The sequence below is a fragment of the Lutra lutra genome, chromosome 4 (genome assembly GCF_902655055.1).
Source record: "Lutra lutra chromosome 4, mLutLut1.2, whole genome shotgun sequence".
NCBI lineage: Eukaryota > Metazoa > Chordata > Mammalia > Carnivora > Mustelidae > Lutra > Lutra lutra.
The window spans coordinates 190,209,832-190,235,167 of record NC_062281.1 but is presented as its reverse complement, the minus strand read 5'-3'; the positions used below and the strand labels follow the sequence as shown (position 1 = coordinate 190,235,167).

The 25,336-nt window shown below is 59.3% G+C and overlaps 2 protein-coding genes across 5 annotated transcripts in view; one reads left to right on the top strand and one right to left on the bottom strand.

Annotated features, from left to right (window-relative positions):
• PEX14 (peroxisomal biogenesis factor 14) overlaps positions 1 to 15,174 on the top strand; it is a 136,868-nt gene extending 121,694 nt beyond the window's left edge. For both annotated transcript variants that reach the window (XM_047726163.1, XM_047726164.1), the window contains exons 5-9: positions 3,638 to 3,723; positions 6,852 to 6,954; positions 8,103 to 8,200; positions 11,901 to 11,992; positions 13,883 to 15,174. In XM_047726163.1, coding sequence (XP_047582119.1) covers positions 3,638 to 3,723; positions 6,852 to 6,954; positions 8,103 to 8,200; positions 11,901 to 11,992; positions 13,883 to 14,330 — 827 coding nt within the window. In that variant the 3' untranslated portion in view covers positions 14,331 to 15,174. The remainder of the gene's footprint in view (positions 1 to 3,637; positions 3,724 to 6,851; positions 6,955 to 8,102; positions 8,201 to 11,900; positions 11,993 to 13,882) is intronic.
• Positions 15,175 to 22,410: 7,236 nt separating this feature from the next.
• The window catches only part of CASZ1 (castor zinc finger 1), a 145,600-nt gene continuing 142,674 nt past the window's right edge, over positions 22,411 to 25,336 (bottom strand). For 2 of the 3 annotated variants that reach the window (XM_047724984.1, XM_047724983.1), the window contains one exon: positions 22,411 to 24,869. In XM_047724984.1, coding sequence (XP_047580940.1) covers positions 23,755 to 24,869 — 1,115 coding nt within the window. In that variant the 3' untranslated portion in view covers positions 22,411 to 23,754. The remainder of the gene's footprint in view (positions 24,870 to 25,336) is intronic. The other variant, XM_047724985.1, reaches the window with a different exon arrangement.

Here is a 25,336-nt window from a genome sequence, read left to right as displayed (position 1 = left end):
CTTGTTAAGAGAGGGAGTCGGGGGAGGGACAGAGGGAGAGGGAGAGAGAGAATCCCAAGCAGGCTTCACACCCAGCACGGAACCCGGGACGGGGCTCCATCCCAGGACCCTGAGGTCATGACCTGAGCCGAAATCAAGAGTCAGACATTTAACCGAGACTGAGCCACCCAGATGCCCCGGTGGAGCTCCTTTCTGGAGACAGTTTCTGTGACCCTGCGTGTCACCACACAACCCTGGGAGGGAGTGGGGATGTCCTGGTTTGCCATAACCCACACCCCAGAGCCCATGCGAGCATGGACGGATACATTTATATAAACATGGATACGCTACACACCAGGAGACACCATAAGCAGAGTCAAAAGAAAAAATATACTGGGAAGGATTTTTGCAATTTTTTAAAAAGGATTTTATTTATTTATTTGAGAGAGAGAGAGTGAGCGCACAAGCAAGGGGAACGGCAGGCAGAGGGAGAAGCAGACTCCCCGCTGAGCAGGGAGCCCAATGCGGGACTCAGTCCTAGGACCCTGGGATCATGACCTGAGCCGAAGGCAGACGCTTAACGACTGAGCCCCACAGGCATCCTGGACTTTTACAACTTCTGTCAGAGACAGGGGGTTTATTTTCCAGGCTCCTCCATCACTGTCAACCTCTGCCTCCTGAAAGCCACATTCAGCTGTAGAAGAAGTTTCTGTAAATTGATGAGGACATTGCTAAAGACATTGAGGAGGGAAGTAGGGATCGTACACAATACGCCATAAAGGACAGGTAGTGCAGGGATGCTCGGTCCTCCCTCACAGCGAGGTGCGTGCAAATGAAAACGGGCTCGAAGTAGTCTCTTCTGGTTTAGTACGGGCAGCAGTCCGGTGTGATGAGCCATGGTGTTGGCGGCCGTGAGGGGACAGGCACTCTGGGACATGGCTGGTGGGAGTGGACCGGTTCAGCTCCCAGGGAGGACTGTTTAAAAATCTCTTTCAGGGGTGCCTTCGGCTCAGGTCATGATCCCAGGGTCCTGGGATCAAGCCCCTCATCGGGCTCTCTGCTCAGCGCGGAGCCTGCTTCCTCCTCTCTCTCTGCCTGCTTCTCTGCCTACTTGTGATCTCTCTCGAATAAATAAATAAAATCTTTAAAAAAAATTTAAAGAATTGCACATTGCATGTATCTCTAACCCAGGCTCCTAGGAATTCACGTGTACAGGTGTCCTCGTACATACATGTGAGATGACGTGTACACGGCCCTTGGGGGCAGCATTGTGTGACATAGTAGAGGCTGGAAATCAGTGGGGAATGGCTTCAATGGAGTATTATGCAGCTCTAGGCAAAAAAGCAGGATGAGAGGTAGGAGGAACGAGAAGGAAAATAGTGCATATCTGTGTTGCCTTATATGTGCGTAAGAAGTCTCGGGCCAGACAGACAGGAAGCTGTTCACGGGGACTCGTGATGGTGGAGGAAACCAGTTGGCAGGAGGGTGACGGATGCTCTGTGCCGTTTAGACCGCATGTATCCATGAGCCACTCAAAAGTTGCCAAACAAAAAAGGGAGCTGGGGGCTGAGGGAGAGGCCACCTGGTGATTACAGTGTGTGCGCAAGACTCCAGGGCTGGGCCACCTTGGGAGGCTGGTTTGGTCCACAGGCCATGCTGGCGGTGGGGGGAACTGGCCGAGGAGAGACTCTTCCAGGCCCCTGCGTCACAGTCACATCTGCTTCCTGAAACCCCATTCAGCAGCTCGGGAGGAGGTAGGGTTTCCCTCGCCCCTTGGAGGTCTTTGACCCTTGGGTCCCCCTGCCACTGAGCCTGGAGAAGTTCCCTCTCCTGTTCCCCTTTGTCAGGAGATGCCAGGATATGACGAATACCTGGCGAGCTTGCGGGCGCGGGGAGAGGTGAAGGCTGAGACACACACAGTCTGTCCCTGCAGGTGCCCACGGCGCTCTGCTCTGGGACCCGCGGTGCACTTTTCAGGAAGTTGGGGACAGCTACTGCCCTTCTCTCTTCACTCTTTTGCTCCCAAATGTGCGTCCAGACCCCAGCTTCCTTGTCATAACAGCAGGCCCCGGGTGCGCGCCCTCTGGATAACTTGCCGTGGGCACTGTGGTCTGATTCTGCAGACCCGATTGGCGTCCTGCCCCGCTGATCATTCTGGAAATGGTGTGCGGTGCCTTCGTGGCCGATGGCTTGAGAGGAGGCAGAGCGTCCGGGGAGATTGTGGACATGCAAGCCCTTTGTGAACCGTCTGTGGGAAAGATCATGAGGTAGAAACCTCTGCTCTCCTCCTGTGGGATTGGAATTCCGTTCAGGAGTCGGGGGGAGCCGCTGAGATGGTGTTCTAGAGCCCCAGGCAGAGGACCTGTTCCTGCAGGGGGACTGGCTGCCCATGTCTGGTTCCCGCCCAACAGCAGCCTGTGTTCTCCTGAGCCTCTTGTCCTCTACGGGTTGGTTCTTACCTTTTGTAGCCCTTGGCAGGAGCCTCCTCCCACCTCGAGGTATCGCCCCTCGAACGACCCCGCGTTGTTCTCCCGGAATGTAAGCTGACTGCGCCACTCCCAGATTCAGAGCCTTCAGTGACCCTACTCCTGTGACAGGATGATTGGGTGGCCCGGCCCCGCTCTCCACCTGGCTGCTGGGTGTCCCACCTCTTTCCCCCCACTCCCCGCTCCACCACTCCCTCTCGGTTGACTCCTCTCTGTTCTCGCCCGTCTCCCCTCTTGGGTAGGCCCACTTGCTCACTTGGGGCCACACCATCTGCCTTCTCTCCTTTGAGCCCAGTCAACCCCTACCTTGGCACTTGCTTGCCCGCTTCCTCGAGCTCTGTCCCTGGGACCCCACATGTTTCAGCGTCTGCCTCCTCCAAGACCCTGCCACCCCCGGCTCCCCTCTCTGGCCCTCCCCCGCAACATGGCCCCATTGGGCCTTCTTTTTATTGTTGTTTAAAGATTCTATTTATTTAAGTAATATTTCCACCCAGTGTGGGGCTCTAACTCAGGACCCTGAGATCAAGACTTGTATGGGCCTGCCTGGCCCCCCTCCGCACTGAGCCTTCCTGGTCACTCTCTGGAGTTACTTTGTTCTGTCGTCGTTGTGAGCCGCCTGCTGCATGGTTCAGGGTGGCGCAGGCCAGGGCACCGGGGTCTCGTCACCTCATGCCCCTGGGCCTGCAGCACTGTCGGGCACACAGCTGACGCTTCGTGAAGTCTTGAACACACAGATGGTTCTGTCTCTTCCTTGTCCCTCCCCTCTGCTGAGGTGGCTCTTAGCTCATCCCTGTCTGCACTGGGGTGTGGGAACGCGTATTTATGCACACCCAAGTGTGTTTGTGTCAGCCTCACAGGACCCTTTGTTCCTGGAGAGTGGAGACCATGTCCTAGGTCTGCAGATCGCCTCTGCCACCTGACTGCCGCCCTGGGACTTGGCTCCTGGCTACCCACCTCCACCCAGCAGATGTGCGGTTGAGGCGGGTTGTTCTGAGAGCCTGGACCGAAGAAGGGGATGCGGCCAGGCCGCTGTTCCCACTGGCACGTGCTGCGTCCTACAGTTGCGTGTCGCAGTTGCTGATCCTTCGAGATGAAGAGATGGTGCACATGCCCTCCCCTGCCCGGGAAGGACGCGTGCACTTCTCCTGATGCGCCTTTTCTCCCAACCTCAGGCCCCGTCGGGTCCCGATGGAGAGACTACGGTGCCTTGGCTATCATCACGGCAGGCATCGCGTTCGGCTTTCACCAGCTCTACAAGGTACGTCCGCCCTTCCCTGTGCCCCCCTCCCCAGCATTCAGCCCCACTCCCGCCCCGTCCTGAGGTTGATCTGTGTCGAGGTGCCCAGCCCTGGAGCGCGATGGCAGGAGAGCGGCTGTCCGGGGGCAGAGTACACATGAGCACATTTTCTGCGGGCGGCGTCTGGTTCCGTCTCCGTCCCCTGCCACCACCTGGGCAGGTGCCTTAACGACTTCAGACCCTGCTCATCTGCTACACTGGGCATCTCTCCTCAGAGTCCCCACTGTGCAGAGTGACCGTGGGGCCTGTCCATCAGCAGGCCGTGTCGGATACTTAGAACAGTGCCCAGCATACACTGAGTAGTCGGAACATTTTTTTTTTTTTTTTAAAGATTTTATTTATTTATTTGACAGAGAGAAATCACAAGTAGGCAGAGAGGCAGGCAGAGAGAGAGGAGGAAGCAGGCTCCCTGCCGAGCAGAGAGCCCGATGTGGGGCTCGAACCCAGGACCTGGGATCATGACCTGAGCCGAAGGCAGCGGCTTAACCCACTGAGCCACCCAGGCGCCCCGCGGAACATTTTTTATAGACAGAATGACAAGGTTGTTGAGAGCAGGGGCACTGGAGCCCAGTGGCTGTGTTGCATCCGGGCTCTGCCACTTAGTAGGAGCTCAGTGGCCTCATATGTAAAATGGGGACAGCTGTATCTACCTCACAAGGCTGTGGTGAAGCTCCTTTGGAAAGTCTATGTGCCCGGCACACAGGAACCACTCTCTATGCTGTTCCCAGGATCTTATTTATGGGCTCTGGTTTTGTCTTCTACGTATTGTGTTGGCATCCATGTAAATCTAGGATTTTCCCCCCAGACTTCATAGTCAGCCCTCAGAATCCCAGACTATGTTGCTTCCAGCAGAACTGCAGGCATGAAATGAACACGTGCCTCCTTGATATCAAATACTAACCAGATACTAACCAGATACTAACTTTGACTAGAAGCAGGCAGGTCTTTTCTGGAGGATACAGAGCCAGGGTAGGTCCCGGAGATAAAAGGCAAAACAGTGGTCAGAGGACTTGCCCTCTGCTGTTCCGGGGAGAAGGCCTCCTTCCTCCCGACGCCGCCTGCAGCTCCTACCTTAGAAAGTGGACGCCCGGCCTCGCTGTTGTCACTTTCAGCGCGGGAGACATGTTTCGGCTCCGGGATTCTTAATTTTTGACTTCTGCAAAAGCTAGTGACAGGGTTGTTGCAGAGTATGCTTTTTTCAGTGGAACGTTTATTCTTGGAATTGGAAATTTCCATGTCAAAAATCCAGAAGCAAAATGTTATAGGTCCTGGGACTTCTCCCCTCGACCCGATGCCCTTCCCTTACCCTGTGTGCTGAAAGCCTATTTCCACTCGTTGTGTACAGTCACTAAGAAGAGTAAAATTCTAAGCCACATTCTCAAAATAATGTCCCAGCTCTACTAAGCGGTACCTAATGATCATGTGGCCGCCCTCGGACAGCCTGTGGTCTGCTGGAGGCGGCATAGTTCCTGTCGCAGCGAAGAAGACATATCTTCAGTTTTCCCCATGAGGCTCTGATCTTTATTCTTTGCCTTAAAAAATGAAAGAGACGTTGAAAGACCAGTGGCCGTGGAGATGAGAATTTTTTTAGTTTCTTTAAATTAAAAAAAAGAGGTAAGAGGCGTCACCTTGTTTTGTAACCGTGTAACGATTTAGGCTGGGGAGCGTGTGCTCTTTCCTTTGGCTTTTTTGATCTCAGAGGTTTTCGTGTGTTACGTGTTTAAGAATCCCTGACTTATCCTCGGGAAACTCTCAGCCTGGAAAGTAAGGCTGCATTTGCTGAGTTTCCGCTCAGTTGTGGGTAATAACTCACATAGTGGTTGAAAAGCACTTTGCGAAATAGAAAATGCTTCTGTGTGTTTGCTAAATAATGATCCGCACTCCGGAGTCGCTCCTGAAGGGAGTCTCCCGCAGACACCTAGAGAGAGAGCCCTCCTTCTCCTTCCCTAGTGCGGAACCCTTAATGGAGAAGTCGCTGCCTTTTTTCCCCATCTGGGCCCCAAAGGGAGTAGGAAGCCAAGTGCTTTGGTCTCACCTGCCAGTTACCCCACTTGCCGGCCGTGCTGCCTCCAGTGCCTGCCCCCCCCCACCCCACCCATTAAAGCCAGAGACTTGAGCTCACGCTTCCGAAACAAGAGGCATCAAATACAGAGCTTCTGGGGTGTGATGCCTGTGTTCTGTCACCCAGCTCTCCCAGCGGCCGCCCTGCTACCGACCTTTCCCCCTTCCCATCTCGAAGCAGGCAGCCAGTTACCAGCGACGCCCCACTTGCCTTCTTCCGGAATGTTCCAAGACCCGCATCCTCGCCTGGGCTTCCCAAATTCTGGGCCGCCTTGTTTGGTTGCCCTGTGGCATCTGCTTCCTTCTCCCCAGGGTCGGTTTCTTCAGGTTCTGCCCCTTCCTGTGCCTTCTGGCCTTGTGTCTGGAAGAATTTTACTGCATCTGACTCTGACCCAAAGTACGCTGGTTCCGAGGGTTCAGAGGACTCAAGGCTTAGTTTAGGAATAACTGAGGTGTGACCTCCTTCGCTGGCCTCAGAATACTGTGCATTGTTCCCTCGTAAAAGGACCAAAGGCCCAGAAATCTGCTGTGGATTTTCATCTAATTTCTTGAATAATTTTTTTGTTTGTTTTATTTTGCTCATTTGTCTCTGAATGGTGGATCATTCACTTGGGTCAAAATGTTTAAAGGATCAGAAAAGTGTGCAGTCGAAAGCGTCCCTCCTGCTGTTGCCCGGAGGCCACCAGGGGTGTCACTGTCTTGTATCACCTTCTACATTTTTATCTTACAGCTTTCAAAGCAGAATCTTAAATATTTTTTGTTACAGAAATATACGTAGCATCATGGAGGTAAATAAAAGGGCCCAAAATAGACTGACTTGACTTTAACTTGTCCCTACTTCCTGGTCCTCGTCCTTATGCAGAATCTTAATCAGCCTCGTAACTTTCAAGCGTCTCATTTACGGTGTTTGCGTCGGGTTTCCGAAGCCCAGAGGTGACAGAGAGAAGTGGGTGGGCAGAATTTGCGAGGTGGCTGGAGAATGACCCCCTGCGTGCGCCCGCTGCTCATGCCCGCCCTGCTCCTTCTAGAGATACCTGCTCCCTCTCATCATGGGTGGCCGAGAGGACAGGAAGCACCTGGAAAGGATGGAGGCGAGTCTCTCGGAGCTGAGTGGCAGCGTGGCACAGACAGGTAAAGATTAATGACTCCATCAAGTCGCCCCTCCGAGCCTCCGCGAGCAGCCCCTTCTCTGCCCCGCCCCCCCCCTCCGTCTCCACTTTATGTGGTGACTTCATTTATCTGCTCTGAGAATCTGTTCACATTTGCAAATGAAGCCGCCGTCATTTCGGTTTAATTTGAAATTGCTTGTTTACTGTCGGCGCGGCCTCAATTAATTATGTTTTTACGGAAAGGCTCCCAACCTCAGAATATTAATAAGGGGAATAAAATGACAGCCTTTCTAAGGGCTGTAAAGTTCATTTTTAATTTCTGCTTCTGTGAGGTTTTCAGGGGGGTTTTCGGCGGTTTTCCCCCTTCCCTCTAAGAATCCAGCTCGGGGTCAAGAAAGGCTGTAATTACTGCGGCTCCGAGGACCCCAGCCACCTCCTCTGTCATCGACTCCACGGGGCTGGCGTTCATTACCCGGTGCCCCAGCGATGGCCCAGATTAGCTGGGACCTGTCGCACCAGAGGTGGCTTTTCCTCTTTATAAACTTGTTTACTAGATGGAGGCTCTGAAACTAAAAACTCCTGCAAGCCCCAGAGCCACTGTCCCAGGCAGGGAGGATCCTGTCCTCGCCAGACTGCGTTTGCAGAGCCCTCGGAAACGCTGTGGTGTGTCGGCCCCCGGGGGCCCATGGCTCCTACGGGGTCCGCTGACACCATGATCGGGGGTGGTGGGGGGGCACCTGCAGCCTCAGGACTGGAGGTGGAGGGCAGGGCTGTCGCCTTGAACCGCTCCCAGGGTCGCGGACCTGAGATGCGTTTCTGCCAGCACGGGAGAGTCCGCAGGTCCCACCAGGACGCGGTGAGGGGCTGCGATGAGGGAGCATGGAAGTCGGCGGAGCCGAGCAAATCATAAGCACGTGTAATTGGAGGGGAGAGGTTTCGGACGGATATACTGTTGACCACGGACAAGTGCACAATGGGAAGATGGAGTGGGAATGCTAGAGGTTAGATACGGTGCAGGTAGATGGCCCAGAGCGCAGATAAATTACATGCATTGCGGGGTGAGGGGGGTGTCTGCAGATCAATGAGATGCGGCAGCTCTAGGTGCGTGGACAGAGAGAGAAGAATCCATGTGTATCATTTAACAGAGATGCGACTGCTTTCTCCTCCCAGTGACTCAGTTACAGATGACTTTAGCGTCCGTCCAGGAGTTGCTGATTCAGCAGCAGCAGAAGGTCCAGGAGCTTGCCCATGAGCTGGCTGCAGCCAAGGTACTCGTCCAGTCCCTGACCCTCTCCGGATCCAGGTCTGCCCTGCTCGGGGCTCGGCCCAGGGCTTTTGTGCCCAGTTCACTGCATTCTGTGGGGGCCGACCGTCTTTTCTCATGCCCGGTACACGGTAGGGGCCCACACCGTCCTCTGCGGAGAATGGAGGCAGTCACCCTCTTTGTGTCCCTTCCTAGCAGCGGAGGGGAAGCAGCTCTTTGCCTGTGGCCCTCCCGCGGGAGCACATACCCAAGCTCTGGACATGGTGGGAGTAGACACAGGATGGTCTCCGCAAGCATGTTAGGTCACAGAGAAGTAGGGGGAGTGTGCCAGGTGCCCGGTGAAGTCTGCTACAATGGGCAGATTCTCTGCACCCAGCTCTCTTGAGTCACATGAAATCAGGTGACCCCCAAAGGCGCACCAGCTGGGATTGCCCGGGGCAGTTTCCATGCCTCACTGCCCACATCTGAGTAGTCTCAGCAGTATGAGAGCCTAGGATCAGACCGCCTGGGTTGAAATCTGCGTCTGCCACGGGCTAGCTGTGTGAGCACGGGAAAGTTCCTTAACCTTCCTGAGTCTTCATTTCCTCACCTGTAAAATGAAGCTGTAATGGCACCACCTTCATTGTCTGTGGCCACAGCAGGGCCTGGCTCCTGTCAGCAGCCAACCTGGGTCTGTGGGTGCGTGATGGGTCATTCCCGGGGCACTGTCTTGGACAGACCCAGTCCAAGAGACACTGGTCCAGGGGCTCCAGGACGTCCTCTGTGCTCCCCACTCCCTCCTCTTCCCCATGCTGCTTTCTGGTTGCTTCCACGCATAGCCCATACAGTCAAGGAACCTCCTCTGAGTGGCTCTCCCAGGAGAAGCCCCGCCCAGCACAGAACCACAGGGGAGCCCGCACTCAAATCTTTTGCATTTGCGAAACCAAGTGAAACAGGAATCTTTCCATTTCTGATGGAATCCGGGGTGCTTCCTATGAAGAGGGTCCCCAAGAATCCCCTTCAAGTGCGTTGCCTGCACTTCTTCCTCAGATGGCTGTGGTTGCCCGGGGCCACCTCTAGCCACCTTGTGTGCTCCCTGTGGGCGGGCAGCCCGTAAAGCAGCCGGGAAGGCTGGGGTATGGCCCCCACCCTGCTCTCTATTATCTTTGGGAGCGGTGGCCTGCCAATGGCCAGAAGCCATTCCGGAAATTGGCAAACTGTTTGCAGACCTTAAGCATTAAGATCAAGACCACATGTTGCATTTTAAGGGGGTGGGGGGCAAGATGGTGCTTGGAGGCTGAGAGCCGGCTCTCTGAGTTTCTCGTGCTTGCTTCCCTGACGGTGCCCCCCGCGCCCTGCCCGTCCTCAGCCCCCTTTCATCCTCTCCTGTACTGAAGCGGGGCTCACTGGTGTGGTGTCTGAACCAAACGCGTGAAGACTTCGGTTACCCCATAAACCAGCAACTCAGAGCTGTGTTTTCTCAGCTGTAATGTAAGTTTTTATATCTGGTTTCCGAACTCCTACTGCAGCACTGTAAAAAATTAAAAAGAAGAGCGTTAAGTAATTAAAAAACCTACATAAAACTGAAGGCTGAGAGTTTTCTACAACTGTTTTTGAAAGAGACTGGCTGAAAAGCCCCAGATGTCAGATTTTATTTCTAAATCCTGGCATCTGGCACCATATGCGTTTGGAAATTTGAGTCCTTTGTAGGCCGGTGAGTGGAAATTGCTCCCTTGTTAATGGGGTGCTATGGCTTTCAAGGTCTCGGAGAAGCTGGAACGGTGGCTCCTGGGTCTGCGCCGTCGGGTGGTCTGGAGTAAGGGCCCTGAGGGGATGTGTGTGCGGGCGACTGGTGTTTGCGGGGGGCTGCGTGCCCTCCCTCCCAGACCTCCGGCCCCTCTGCAAGGCTTCTCTCGTAGAGGAGTGCTTGCCTGAGCGGGGCCCCTACCCCAGGTCAGAGGCCCCCCCGCCCCCGCCAGGCTGGGGGGAACAGCCGGGGTCCCTCCCCTCTGCCAGTCTGGGCCTCCCTGCATTCTCCTGAACTTACAGTTCCGGTTTCTGGGTCAGGCCAGGGTAGAGGCATCAGGGAAGCTGGGTCTTGCACGACTCATCCCTGCACCTCCAGGCTGGTGGATGCAGCCCACACACCTGGGCCCATCACACCTGGAATTGCCCATAAACACTTCATGGGCCACGTGGCCACCAGCAACTGCCATTTGGGGGACCACTGTTTGGACTTTCCTCTTCTCCGTCTAACCCAACAAGATTTGCCGAAGAAAGGTGTGGTTCTCTGAGGTTTATTTGGAAAATGGTCAAGGATGGTATTTGTCCGAGGGGTTGTGGCTGTTTCTCCCGCGGGCCCTCTTCAGGGAGGGAATTGGCGTTAGTTCCTGGGACAGCTTCTTTGTCTGCTGAGCCTTCAGGATCATCCCAAAGTGGAAGCTGTGGACGGGTGGTGTGGCCCACGCATTTTGGAACTTTGCAGATGGCAGGGTACAGCCTGGGGGCCTGACCTTGCTGCAGCAGGAACCACGGGCTGCCTGGCAGCGTGGGAAGGTGCTTCCGAGGTGAAGCCTGCCTTCTGGCCTGCTTGGGGCTGGAGCTGGGGGTCGGGCCGGGCAGGTGCTCAGCGGTCTCCCCGGCCCTCCAGCACAGGCGGCACCTCAGGGATACTGCGGGTCTGGTTCCAGATCTCCACAGTAAAGCCAGTGTTGCAATGAAGTGAGCCAGATTACTTTTTTGGTTTCCCAGTGCGTATGAAAGTTATGTTTACACTATAGTCTATTAACGGTGTAATAGCATTATACCCCCAAAACGTGCATACCTTTTAATTTAAAAATACTTTATTGCTAAAAATTGCTAACCGTCACTTGAGCCTTCAGTGAGTTGCAGGCAGTGATCATAGAGCACTGTAGCAAACACAAGCAAATAAAGTTTGAAATACTGCGAGAATTGCCGAACGTGACCCGCACACACAGAGTGAGCAGATGGTGTTGGGAAAATGGTGCCGACAGAATTGCTCGGCGCAGGGCTGCCCACAAACCTTCACTTGGTAAAAACACACCCGTACCTGCAGAGCACCGCGAAACGAGGTGGGCTGTCCGGCGTGGGTCGTGGCGGCCGCCGGTCTCGGCCCCGGGGTTCCCTCCTGTGTGTGCTGGGATTGTCTCTGCAGGGAGGGTGGCTCCGGGGTAGCAGCCCGTGTGGAGCTCGAATTCACTTAGTTGATTAGTTTTAATGGGACATTTCAAACACAGGCGGAAATGGAAGGCCACGGAGCGGACAGCGTGCTGCTGGCACACCGTGGGGCATGGTCTCGGCCCCCCGGCCCGGAGCCCCTAGCTCGCTTGGTGCCACACACCAGACAGGGGATCACTTTCTCCTGCAGACACTTCCGTCTGCAGCTCTTGGGGACAAGGGCCCTTGTGTTGCCGTTGTTTTACACGGTCCGAATACCGTTGTTACGGATCTAAGCACGCGTCACAATTACCAGCATCGTCAGATGCCCAGACAGAGGGTGCCATCCCTGGAACAGAGAGACCCAGTGGCAGAACCTTCCCAAGGGGTCTCCATCCTGTGTCCAGGACGTAGCAGGCCCTGAGTGTCGCACTCACACCCTGGGTCCTCTAGAAGCGGCAGCCTCTCCTGCCACCCGGGCGTCTGAGCCCCGTGGGGCAGGGGGAGGTGCCACTCTGATACTTGTTCTCCCATGTTTTGACTTTCAGGCCACCACATCTACCAACTGGATCTTGGAGTCTCAGAATATCAATGAGCTCAAGTCGGAAATTAATTCGTTGAAAGGGCTGCTTTTAAATCGGTAGGAGGAGAGCGGGTGTGGGCTGTGGAGCCGGTGCTCCGGGGGCCGGGCCAGCTGTCATGGGAAGGGGTGCGTCTCCCCGAGGGGCCCCGGTCCATCCAGTGCCTGATGGAGCTGGGCGACTCAGGCATTGAGTTTGGGAATCTTCGGAGCTTCTGCCTTCCCTCCTTGGGAGGCCCCCTCCCTCCCCACTCCATGGGGGACGGTGCGCAGTGCCCCCAAGTTCTCGAGCACAACAGTTCTTCGGCCCTGTCAAGACCCGCTCAGGGATACCTGGAACCAAAATGCAGGACCTGGGATGAAGGAGAACATCCTTGTCCTGAAACAGGGCCTCCAGGCAGGGACACCACCTCCTCCTCCGCCCTGAGCCCCAGCACAGGCCGCTCGGGGACAGTTTGGCCCCAGAGAAGTTTTTCGCCAAAGGGCCAGGGAGTCCTTGGTTGGAAGGATTCTAGATTCGAGGCGGGGACAGAAACAGTGCCAGCCACCTCCTCCCCTAGCTCCTTTGGTCTCCTTCTGCTGTCCCTCTGCGGTGCTGGCACCTTCCATGAGCCCCCACAGGGGAGGCTGTGTGACCAGTTCTGCCCTGAGTGGAGGGTGACCCACTTGGTCTGGTTTTAAAACCGCAAGCCCTGTGTCCCAGGAGCCACTCCATCCTGGGATGGGTACTGGGACGGGTACTGGGACAGTGAGTCACCTCACCTGAGGGGCAGTGAGGGCGCTTCAGGCGGCCTTGCCTGCATTCTCAGTTCTCCGGGGCTTCGTGGGGACTCCGTGAGGTGGTCCAAAGGCGCCAGGTGGCCCTTCACTTGGGGTCAAAGGTGGGGGCTGCGGGGTCTTGTGGCCCCAACTAGGGGATCCAGTCCTCCAAGGCACCTACTTATAGGCCCTCTCGAAGGGAAAGAATGCGGCCCTAAGAGAGGTGTGTCATGAGAAGTCCTTTGTTTCTGAACCTCGGAGATACGAGCCTTGGAGGTCAGAGGGACAGAGTGTGGGCCTTTGGGGAATGTCGGAGCCAGAGAAAGCTCGAAGCGCTCATCTTGTTAACATCTAGGCCGCGATCACTCTGTGCTCTCCGTGCTGTGGGATCCGAAGGGAAGAGCTGTTCTGGGACCAGCACAGTGTGCCCGGGAGGGAGCAGGCTTTTGTCCTCTTGGCTCAGGCAGAGATGGGCCCGTGTGCCCTAGATCATCGCCAAGTGGACCTGACCTCCCAGGTCCCTTGTGGAATCGGCTTTGGGCCGGCTGGCTGCAGGCTTGGGGAGCAGGGCCCAGGGCTCAGGGTGGGGAAGAGGGAGCAGAGAAGCGACTTCCCTGTCCAGTGTGGAGCTCAGAGGTTTTCTAGCAAAGTGCACCAGTGTTACCCTTCTGGTTGGGAGGTTTCTGACCCCATGGCCGGTGGCCAGGTCGGTCTTCCCACTTCCGGCCAGGCCGTGGACAAGGTAGATGGAGTCGAGGCCACGTGGCTTGGGTTCCCACTTCTCTGGCTCAGTCTCAGCACCCTGCTGGCTCCCCGTCCTCACCACCCCTGCTCCAGGGCCGAAGGGCCAGGGGGGAGCGGGCTTTGGTGGGGGCAGCCCCTGGGGCCAGCTGGCCAGTCCCTGCTAGGGAAGGTGGGCCCAATCCCAGCAGGGAGGGCCCGAGAGGGACCGAGAGGGGGGCCGCAGCTGCACAGGCCTCCCCTGGCTTCCACCGCAGCTGCTTCAGCCTCCTGCTGGTCAAGAGGCCTTCTTTCGGGGAAGCCAGCAGGGAGGGAGCTGAGGGGCTGAGCTCCATCCTGTCCCCTGCTCAGCAGCCCTGGGGTAGCGCTGTGCCCAGGAGCGGGGGGCTGGGGCTCTGCTCAGGGCCCCAGGGTCCTGGCACCAGCCCTGCTTCTCGTCCCCTCTGTCAGGAGGCAGTTCCCGCCGTCGCCCTCAGCTCCGAAGATCCCGTCTTGGCAGATCCCGGTCAAGACCCCGTCACCCTCCAGCCCCGCAGCTGCCAACCACCACAGCAGCAGTGACATCTCGCCTGTCAGCAACGAGTCCACGTCATCCTCGCCCGTGAAGGAGGGCCACAGCCCCGAGGGCTCCACGGCCACCTACCACCTGCTGGGCCCCCAGGAGGAGGGCCAGGGCGTGGTGGACGTCAAGAGCCAGGTGCGGATGGAGGTACAGGGTGAGGAGGAGAAGAGAGAGGACGAGGAGGATGAGGAGGATGAGGACGTGAGCCACGTGGACGAGGAGGACTGCCTCGGGGTGCAGAGGGAGGACCGCCGGGGCGGGGACGGGCAGATCAACGAGCAGGTGGAGAAGCTGCGCCGGCCGGAGGGCGCCAGCAACGAGAACGAGCGGGACTAGGCCCCGGGGTGGTCCCCCGCCAGAGGGATGCCGGGGCCTGGCTCCTTCTCCGGCTCTGGGAGGGCGGCCTCGACCCGTGTCCGGGCACAGCCATTGCAGCCTCCGTGGGGCCTGAGCCCTGTGCGTGGGGTCGCGTTTCCGTGCGGCCAGCTGCCCCTCACCCGAATGCAAGCCCCAGCCCGCCACTTCCTCGGCTCAGCCCCAGCCCCATAGGCCTGTGACCTCGTGCTCATGCCCGGCGGGGGGCGCCGAGCGCTCTGGGCTCCAGCCCCGCTGAGCCCCGGCTCCAGACAGAGGTCTTGGCCAGGGTGTACCTGCCGGCATCTCAGCTAACCGAACACCGTGCATGACCAGAGGTAGCTGAATTACCTGGCTCTGGGTCCCCGTGGGGGCAGGGCTGCCCTGATGTGTCTGCCGTCCTGCCGCCCTCTTGTCCTGCCGCGGCTCCTTGATCTGCCTCGCAAGGGGCAGGGGGCCGTCCTGTCATGTCTCCGGATGCCACAGCCCCGTGCTCTTCTCTCTCGGCCGGGGCCCCAGGGCCCCCACAGCCAGGTCTCGTCCAGGTGATGCTGCCCCACGCACTGCCCCGGCCCCACGTGCCCTGTCATCCTTCCAGACGAATGAGATCATACCGCACTTCCGCCGTCCTCGCTTGCAGCGCTGTGGCCCAGCTAACCCCGTGGCGGGACGTGGTTCGCTCCCCACATAGGAGCCGGGCGCCAGGGCCTCCCTCTCCGCCCTTCCCACCCAGAAACACATGTTCATTTGTGTGATCAGGTAGAGGTTTCAGAATACAAGATGCTACTGTATATAATTGTAATAAATACGAGTTGTCACTATTTAATTCCTGCCTGTGGCTCCCTGTCTGTCGTGGTACCCTGTGCCCGGTGGCACTGGGGCTGTGCCAGGTGCGCCCTGGGGTGAGGGGGCGGCTGGGGGGCCAGGCCTGGGCAGCCCTGCCCTTGGGGCCAACGGGTGGCAGTCCCCTCCCCGAGGCGGGTTTTGTGAGCTGCGCGCTGCCTGCTGGAGTGTGGTCCTCGGTGCCGAAGGGCGACATCCTGATGCAGGAGGAGAAGGGACCTCATGTTACTGTATATAGACCTGGTGTGGAGTGTGATGAGCTCTCCTTCCTTAAATGGATGCATGTGCTCCCAGGAGAGCGCGTGTCTCGCTCTGTCTTCCTCCCCCGGCTCCGCTCTCCCGTTAACCTTCACACAGCGCTCAGCTGCGCCCGGAAAAACAGCGCGCGACCCTCCTTCCGAGGAGCCCCCGCTCCCTCAAGCCCCCACCCGTGCTGTGGCCAGGCGTGGGGACAGAGGGGATGGCCACCTCCAGGTGCCTGTGTAGATACAGAGTGAGGACAGACACAGTGCAGGACACGCCCACAGCGCGCTCTGTCCCCGCTGTGGGCGCGCGCCTCGGGGGCCTGCTGACCACCGCGCTTCTGCCACTGCCCGCTGCCCGGCCTCGCGCCCGCCGGTGGCCCCGGGCAAGGGGGCCGCGGATCGACGGGTGACAGACTCGGCACTGGGGCTGTTCTGGCTCAGAAAACATTTCTTCTCCTGCCTGCGCACCTTTTGGGGGCTCCGAGCCCGGTCCCCTCCCCGCCGCTGCAGACTCATTCCTGGCTCCGTGGCCCGGGGCACCATGCCGGGTCCCGCGACAGTGATTCAGCTCTTCCCGCTCCTCCTGACTGTCCAGCCCTCTGGCTGGCTCTCAGGTGTCACCTTTGATGCCATAATCTCCCGCAACATCCCTGCGGTCCCTTGTCCCCACCACGTACTCCCTAGGCCCAGCAGATCCCACAGTGAGAGGCCCCCTGCCGCCTCGGCTGCCCCCGAAGCAGCTGGGCTTCTCAAGTCTGCCGGGGCCACACCAGTCTGTCTGAGGCGGGGACTCCCCCGTGCTGGGGAGCTGGGTGGGGGGACCGGAGACAAATGAGCCGAGGGTGGAAGCCTGGGCCCAGCCCTCAGCCTCTGTGGGATGTGGCCGGAGACGGAGCTGCCTGCTGTCGGACCCCCCGGGCCACTGCCTCTCCTCAGGGAATGGAAACCCCAGGTCCTCGGTGGGGTGGGTGCTTTGGGGTCCCCCCATTCAGCTCTTCAGCTTGGTGACCATTTGTCACCATCTCTAACTTGGTCTCGGAGCTTCACAGAGGTCCCCCCTGCAGTGGCCCCAGACGGGGAGAGCAGAGGGCAGGGAGCCTGGGGAGGGGCTGGCCGGGGCTGTGGGGGTGGGTGTGCCGGGCAGGCGGGCGGGCAGAGGCCCCCCGAGACGGGGCGACCCGAGGCCTCGCCATCCCCAGCCTGGGGCAGCGGGGTTCACTGGGTGGGCAGGGCCCTGGGGCTCACGTGCGGGGGATGGGGAAGGAAATCTGGACCTGGAGGCCTTTTGCCCTGCGGGTCCTGAGCTCCAATGTCCGCTTTTGAGGACAGAGAGTCTGGCGAGATTTCAGGGAGGAAAAACCCCTCCCCAAAACGGCGTGAGCGCTACCTAATAAAGGCAGCTGCTGGACGGAGGGAAAACAGCCCTTTGAAAAAAAAAAGCCTTTCATTAGAAAAATAATGCATTTCATCCAAATAAGGTAAAAATATTTGGAATGGGGCAGAAGTGAGCAGCAGGCAGCGCCCGTCAGACCTTTCTGGAAGGGGGAAGATTATTAAACTCAATGACAATGTAGTTTTGTAAAGTGTCTTTTAGGAAGGAACCAGCCCCAGCTCTGGGAGGCTGCGGGGCCGCTGTCCCGGCCCCGAGGCCTCCGCCACCGACCCCCTGTGACTCCTAGGCTCTGGCTCCGCCGTGGCCGAAGCCCACCCGGCCAGCCCGGCCTCCTGCTGGCCCTGCTCCAGGAGGCTGCTCCCCCACCTGCCCGCCCGGCCTCCTGCGCTCCGGGGCCCCGGCCCCTGGGGCTGGAAGAAGAGCTTTCTGGGGGCGGGAGGGGCTGCGTTTGGAGTGTTGGGTGTTTGTCCCATGGTGGAAGCACAGCGCAGAGGTTTAAAAAGTCCCTTCAGTACAGAAAGGAGTAGAGAGCACAGGTCTCCCCTCCTCTCCGGCTGGGTGTGCAGCTGTGCCTGCGGGCCTCCCCCCTGTATTTTAGTAAAGACCTGAGTGGTCCTGTGACCTGCGTGTCATGTGTCTTTGGGGACTCACACCAAGCGGGAGTGGAGGGCTTCTCTAGAAGCTTCCTCTCCCACCCTTGCCCTTTGCCCAGCCAGGAGCGCTGAGGTTGATTCTTGGGTTCGGGGTTCTTGGGTCTGGTCCCAGAACCGCCCTCTCCTCTGGTGACTGCCCCAGCCCTGCCCCTGCCCTCCTCCTGCCTCAGCCCTGCCCCAGCTCTACCCCTGCCCCAGAGCCCGAGGAGGAGGAAGGGCAGGCAGGAGACGTTTTCTGACAACCTGACCTCAGGAGTTTACTTAATCCTTAGTGTTTCTTCGTCTGTTTGTTTAAGACAGTTTCTGCCAAGGCACCCAGGGAAGAGGGTCGAGGGCTCCAGGCAGCAGAAACGAAGGTGCTGGTGAGAACTTGCAGGTGCGGCTGCGGCCTGGGGTGCTCACGTGGGGGGAGACCCCAAACCTGCAACTCGGCCTTGCACAGCTGTCTCCCACCCTGGGGTCAGCCGCCCCTGCTGGGGAGGGGGCGGGGGGGTCGGCCCCCGGGGAGACACCCTCCGGGTGTGGTGCTGGGATGGGACGGACACCCCCATCCGTGGGAGGGCCTGAGCTGGGCGGTGCTCTCCGCAGCCCCCGGGGACCCCCAGTCCCCAGCTCCCCGACCGCCCTCCAGCATCATGGGTGCCTTTCACCTGGATTATGAACAAATCTTAGTAGTTACTGAGCACTTTAAAGTTCAGGCTTTTCTAGAAGAAGAGACAAGATTTTACTCTTTCGTAAGGGGAATGTCTGAAGCCCTTCCTTGCTCCCTGGCAAGTCCTGGAAGGACCCTCTTTGTGTGACAGCCACATTTTTAAATCCCCCGCAAACTCACGTGTCCGGCCTCTGCCTCCCCCAGCCAGCGGCCCCGGGAGAGTGGTTTCCAGCATTTAGCAGTTCTGGGGATGCTTGAGAGGGGCTCTGGCCGGGGCTGAGCGGGTTCTTGGGTGGGGAGAAAGCTTTGGACTTCCCGAGGCCACGAGGCCGTGTGTCTCCCCCGAGAGGCAGGGGGTGCGGGGCTCACAGAAGCAGCAGCTGGGGCGCGCTGCCCCAGGCGCCGTCGGCCTCCCGTGCTGGCTGCGGGCCTCCTGGGAGCCGCTTCCTGTCTGGCCGACGGAGAAGGTGGGGCAGCTCCTCCCAGCGAGGGTGGCACAGGCCTGGCCCCACAAGGTCCCCGGGGCTCCAGCCCGTCTGAAGGGCCCTGCTTCCGGGAGGCCTGACCTGGGGGGCGGGGCGGCCACACTTCTGCCACCCGTGTGCCCTGGTCCCAGGGCCAAGAGTGCCTGAGGGGCCAGGGCCACCTCACGGGGGCCGGCGAGCGGGCCGCCTTTGCCCAGGTCGACTGGGCATGCTGGCGACAGGGCCCAGGGAGGGGGCCGGCCTGTCGCTGGGTCCCGGAGGGATGGGGCAAGGAGGCTCGTGAATGCCGGGCCCGACTCCCGTGGATGGATGACTCAGCTGCGGGTGGCACCCAAGCCGGGCCAGGTCTGTGGGAGGTGGGCAGGCTGCTGAGCTCAGCGTGAGCCTGTGCAGCTGGTTCTGGCTCTTTCCGAGAGGTTACAAAACTCTGCAGTTTGTCCCAGTTTGGGGGTAGGAGAGCATCACACCACCGCAGCTCATGAAATCCAAGAATGAAGACGTGTTTTACTGCGCTTCCTACTGGGTCAGACGGGGGCGGGGGGGAGCGGTGCGCTGTTGCAGGTGCAAGCCCCTCCCTCTTGGGGGTGGAGGACCATGGTCTCGGTGGGCGCCGGCTCCTGGTGGGTGATGCGGCCACTTCTCTCTGCCCTCATCTGGGGGCCGTGCCTGGGACTCGGGGCAGGGAGCGGGCCTGGTGCAGCCTCCTGATGGTTCCCAGGTCCTTGTCCCCTGTAGGGTGTTTGGAGGGGCACCTCGAGACCCTGTGCCCGCCTCCTTGGGCCGGGTACAAGGCCCTCCTGATCTATCTGGTGATCTGGTGCCTGCCTTGTCCTGAGTCAGGCTTGGAAGCCGGGCCTGCCCGCACCTCGGCTGGGCCGCCCTCCTGTCCACTGTGTGTGGGTCTGCCGAGATCCGTCTGGGCCGGGAAGACCTGGGGGGAACTGGGGAGGGAGCGTTAGTGTTTGGGGGGTGGCATCTGCTCCGAGTCGCTCCTTCCTTCCCTGGGCCCCACGAGTCCCTGAGAGGCAGCTGATGCGGGAGCCCCCCGCGAGATGGCCCTCCAAGGCCTCCCTGGGCCCCGGCCCCCAGCCCCCTGCTGCGGCACCCAGGGGCAGCCCTGCGGCCGCGCCACCCACTCACCAGCTGAGGTCCGGGCTTGGCTCTGTGCCGCCCCTCGGGCCCCATGGGAGGGCTGCTCGGCCCACCAGGGCCTGTGAAGCTCCAATAATGGTTTTAATTTGTTGAACTTGTGTTTTATCCCATAAATTAGTCACTGTTTTATTTAACAGAATCGAGATATCCACAAACAATAGGCGAGTTCCAACTTGAACATTTTAATAAGACAGAAAAAAGTATATATTTTCGCGTCTGTTACAAACATATTTATGTAAATAGCCTGTGGGCTGCGTTCCAGGAAGAAAGAAGAAAAGGAAGGGCCTTCTGTGCTGGGGCTGGGCTGGAAAGGAGGCTTTTGCGGTGGGAAGGACACCGAGCAGGGTGCTGGGCGGTGCGGCCCTGGGGAACTCGGGGGGGGGGGGGCGGGGAGAGGCAGCCCCTGCGCAGGTCCTGCTGCCGCACCCCACACCCCCAGCCCTGGCAGGCTGCTGGCCAGCCAGGAAAGCGGGGCCCCTGGTTCCCGCCTCAGGAAGGTGGGTGTGCTCAGTGCAGGGCTGTGACACGCAGAGAGGTGGTCCTCCAAGTGGAAGGACTTGGGGGATCCCACACATGCCTCCCCCCCACCGCCGCCCGTGGGACTTTGGGATGCTTTGGCCACCTGGAAGGAGGTCAGCTCAGGGCAAGGCTGGCAAGATGGTGCCGATGATGAGGGCTAATGGGAAGTGGGGCACCATTTAGAAGTGTCAGGGAATACCAGGCCTGCGCTCTGGGCCAGCCTGGTATTGATCCTGCCGCCACCCACACTTGCGAGGGAGCCCCCCCTGCCAAGGGGCCACCAGGGGCAGCAGCTCAGGCCCCGGGCTGGTGGCTGCGGACCTAGGAATCAGCCCCCTCTGGCTCTGCCCCCATGTGCTCCGGGCAGGAGCTGAGCCAGCATCCGGATCGGATCCGGGTACGCGCCGTTCCCAGCCCAGACAGGTCCCTGCAGGAAGGAGGAAGGAGCCGAAGGAGGCGGCAGAGGGATGACCCTGCCAAGCGCCTGCCCAGTAGCCCTGGCCATGAGGAGTTGGGGCCGGCCAGGGTCTCTGGGGGCCCGGGGAGCCCATGGAGCCTTTGCCTGAGGCCAGAGGCTTCCGTGCCAGTCGGCTGTGCCCTCCAGCAGCCCCTGAGCCTCACGCGGGGGCTTCGGGCAGCGCTGGGGAAGGAGGCTGCCCTTTGAGTGCACAGGGCCTGAGCGCCCCACCGCCTGTGCCCAGCAACCGGTAGGAAATTGGGCCCATCCCAGGGCAAAACTGGTCTGCCCCTTTCCTGCCAGGGTTGAGGGGTGACTGACTTCCTCCATGCCGCCCTGGCCTGTGGAGCCCGGCTGTGGCTGGGCCACGCTGCACAGCTGGGTCCCTGCCGGCCACTTGGGGCTGATTTTTAAAAATAAAAGATCACTTGATAGATTTTTTTCCAGTTTTTATTGAGTGAAAATGTCAAACCTTGCATCAGTCATGCAAAAAAAAAAAATCAAATAAATAAAACACATATATTAAATTTCTAATAGCACTAAATTCAAGTGGAAAAATATTCAGTTAACCAGGTGCCGAGGAGACCAGATTCAAGTAATCAGAGCACACGCTGTTGAGTTCGGTTTTCACGTTCTGCATTTTTCGTCTCAAAACCTCTCTATATATCTCTATATATCTATATATGTATATACATATAGATATATACACACATATGTGCATACATATTATTTTGTATTTATATATATACACATACATAGTTATAAAACATTAAAAAGAGCATTGGTGGATCAAGCATTGTTTTCCCCACAGAAAGAAAAGAAAACAAAAATTACACATTAAAATTCAAAATGAGCTAGCAATGGCTTGTAGTCCTAGTGTGCAACATGAAGGTTACAAAAGGCTAGACTTCGCACTGTCGGCATCTTCGATTTTCTTTTTTCTTTTTAATTCTGCTACATTGAAAAATGTTTTTGTGTTTTGTTTGTTTTTTCTTTTTTTGTTTGTTTTCCTTTATAAAACTCCCTCCACACACCCAGTGGTTCGGCGGTGGGGCACAGAGTCTGGGCAGGTGCCTGGCAGCCGTGCGCGGCGCCCACAGAATTCAGGAGGCTCCGGTAGGGGCTGTTTTAGACAACGACTTGCTGCCTGTTGAATCAGGTCCGCTCCGTGTGGCCGCTCCTCCCTCCCTCTCCAGTGCAGATGATCCTGGCTCTCTGGCTGTGGGCAGCCAAGAGGACACACACACACACACACACACACACACACACACGCACGCACAAACACGCACACAGACACAGACAAAAAAAACAAAAACAAAAACAAAAAACCAGTTCCCCCTGCCATCTGGGGCTCCCCTTGGAGATCTGCGGGGAGGCTCTGGGTGACAGGCCTCCTTCAGGCTGGGCATGGCTCTCTCCCTGTGGCTGAGTCTCAGGGTCCCATCTGAGCCAGGCTGGTGGCCAGGACTGGAGACACGGGAAACTCGGGCCCTCTGCCCTCATCCCTGTCCCCGTCGCAGCCACTGGCCACCTGGTGACCTCCCCCCCACCACCCTGCCAAGCTGGGCTCAGTGACCTCATCCACTCTGGGAAGGGGGGATGTTTTGCAAAGGGAAGCAAATCTGGGTGGGTTGCACCAGTAAAGAAGCATCCCAAACAAACAAAAAATAAAAACAAACTGGGAAAAAAAAAGCCCTATAAAGCCACACGCATAACCAATAGAGAAAAACTCAATTGTTAAGTTAACTACAAACTTGTATCAACAGTAATAGTCCTTTTTCCTTGTTTCTACAAAATTCAAGTTAAAAGTTGGAATCACGCAGCTCCCGTCAGTGCTAGTGTAAGGACAGACAGCCTCAGACTGGTAAGGCCTCGAAAATCGATGCGAAACGAAATCCCACGTGAGCGATTGCACTCGGTCTCCAACCTCAGGGCTGGTCCGAGGCGGGCCTGTGCTCTTGGGGCCCGCCTGCCTTTTTTTTTTCTTTTTTTCTTTTTTTTTTTTTTTTGTTCTATGTAGAATAATAACCTTTACAGGAAAAATACTGTACAACTTTCTTGCATTTTTCCCCCCATTTTGAATATTAAAGCCCCAAACAGTGGTATCCTTCCTGTTCCCACCACGTAGGTGGCTGAAACCCCTGCAGGGCCCAGCACCCCAGCACCCGCTGCTCCGTTGGTTTGGAAGCACACCTAGCCTCGGCCTCCCCCCAGGGGGAGAAGCTGGGGCCTGGGAGTCACCGAAGGGCAGGCTGAGGGCCCCAACCCTCGGGAGCAGACGCCAGGGCTGGGCCCCGCGGTGGGGCGCAGCGCCTCGGCCTCCCAGCTCGCCTAATCCTTCTGTGAGGTTCCCTCCGCGGTCCCTGCAGTGTCGCCTCTGCCCCGCCCCCCCCACGCCCCAGGGCCCGGAGGGGGCGTCTTAGCTGCATGAATGGAAGGCCCTGCCAGATGCTGCTGGGGCCCGCCTCTGGGGGTGAGGGTGGGGGTCGCGGTGACCCCCAGTGCCCTTCCCAGTCCTGAGCAATGAGGAATCCCACCGGCCTGGTCGTGGGGCCCGGGGTCCGGCCGCGGGGAGGGGCGTGCGGGGGCGGCTGCCCGGTCGTCGGCGCCCGCCTGGCCCTGGGGGGTGGGGGCCCCTGCTCCTCGGTCCCACCCCGGACAAGAGCACCTTCTGTTTCCCTGAAGAAGAAGATCCCCGACGTGCAGCCAGAGGAGGGTCGCTCGCAGCCTGTCCTTCCAGCCGCGGGCCGCGCGCCACGGGCGGGGCGGGGGCGGCCCCGGAGCACCAGAGGGAGGCCCCCGCCTCTGTCCTGAGACGGACTCGGGGTCCGGAAGCACCGGCGGGGCCGCCCCGAGCCCGGCAGCGGGGGCGACCGTCTCGCTCTGGACCGAGGGCAGCGCTGCCCAGAAACAGCATCTCTTACGAAGGGAATCGCAGTGGCCACCAGGGCAGGGGGCGCGTGCGAGGCGGCCCCGGCCCCGGGCCCCCCCCACCCCCGACGGCCGGCTAGGGAGAGGCTGCGGCGGGCGCGGGGGCCGCCAGCTCCGGGCTCCGCGCCCCGGGCCCCGCCGCCGCCGTCGCCGCCTCAGCCAGCGACTCCTCCGAGTCGGTGCGCAGGTCCTCGTCGTCGTCGTCGTCCTCGTCGTCGTCGTCCTCGTCGTCGTCGTCCTCGTCATCGTCCTCGTCATCGTCCGCCTCCTCCTCGGGCAGCTCCAGCTCCTCCTCCTCGTCCTCCTGCGATGACTCCCCGGCCGCGGGGCCAGGTGCCGGCACAGCGGGGCCATCGCGGGACCCGGGGCCGTCGGGCGGGCCGGGGTCACCGGGATCGCCCGCGTCGCCCAGCCCTAGTGCCCCCGGCCCGCCGGGAGCGGCGGCGGCGGCGGCGGGCGGCAGGAAGAGCAGGGCGCCCCCGGGCTCGGCACCCAGCGACAGCGCCCCGTCCAGGCCGACGGCGGGGCCCGGGGACGCGGCGGGCGGCTCCCCGCGCTCCTGCTTCTCGTGCTTGCGCTTGTGCGAGTCCATCTGCGACATGCCCACCACCGTGTGGCGGCAGCCCGGGTAGGTGCAGTGGAAGTGCGAGCACTTGAGCTTGTACTTGCAGTCGGGCACCGCGCAGTCGGCGCTCGAGCTGAACTGGCAGAAGCCCGCCGCGCTGATCACGTCCTGCTTGCCGTGGTGCTTGCGGTGCGCCGTGACCTTGGTGCTGTCGGTGCAGCGGAAGCGGCAGCGCAGGCAGTGGAAGTGCGTGCTGCTGCCGGAGAAGGGGCAGTCGGCGAAGTGGCAGCTGAGTGAGGCCTTGAAGCGCTTGAAGTCGTCCAGCACGAGGTTGTCCACGCGGTCGTGGTGCTGTGCGTGCTTGTACATGTGCGTGCGCCCGCAGAACTTGTAGCCGCAGTTCTCCCGCGTGCAGTGGTAGTGGGTGACCTTGAGCGAGAACTGGCACGCGGCGTCCTTGCAGTCCTCGTAGAGGTCAAAGCGCCGGAAGCCCTCCAGCATCATGCCCTCGTCCAGCATCTTCCGCGAGGAGGCCGTCTTGCGCCTCTTGCCGAAGGGCGACATGTCCTCAATGATCCAGAAGCGCTTCTTGGCCCCGGAGGCTGTCGGCATGGAGATGGTGTTCCCTGGGGAGGGGCGGGGGAGGTCAGTGCCCCCGGGGCACCATTCTCAGCATGGCACCCATGCCGGATCCCGGGGCCTGGCACCATGGCCAGAGGGTGCCCCTGGGGGGGTCACCGCCTTGGCTCCTGCGGCCCCAAGGGGGCTCTGGGGGCCTCTGCCCTCCCCCTCCCCAGAAGAGCCCGGGAGCCCCAGGCTTTCCCTCGCGTCATCCCATGTCTGCAGGATAACCGCACAGGCATCCGCCTGGGGTGGCAGAGCAAGTAGCTCGGGGGGGGGGGGGGGGATGTGGTGGCTGCTTCCTGGCCAGTTTGGGTGGGAAGTGAGGACACGTCCTGGTGCTAATTGAAGCTGAAGGGGGAATCTAGGTCGGCAGAGTATAATTACCCAGGTTGGACGAGGGCCAGGATGCCATCATGCACCCGCCTCTAATGAGGGACAAGCCAGCTCCTTCTCTGGCTGGCTAACCAGT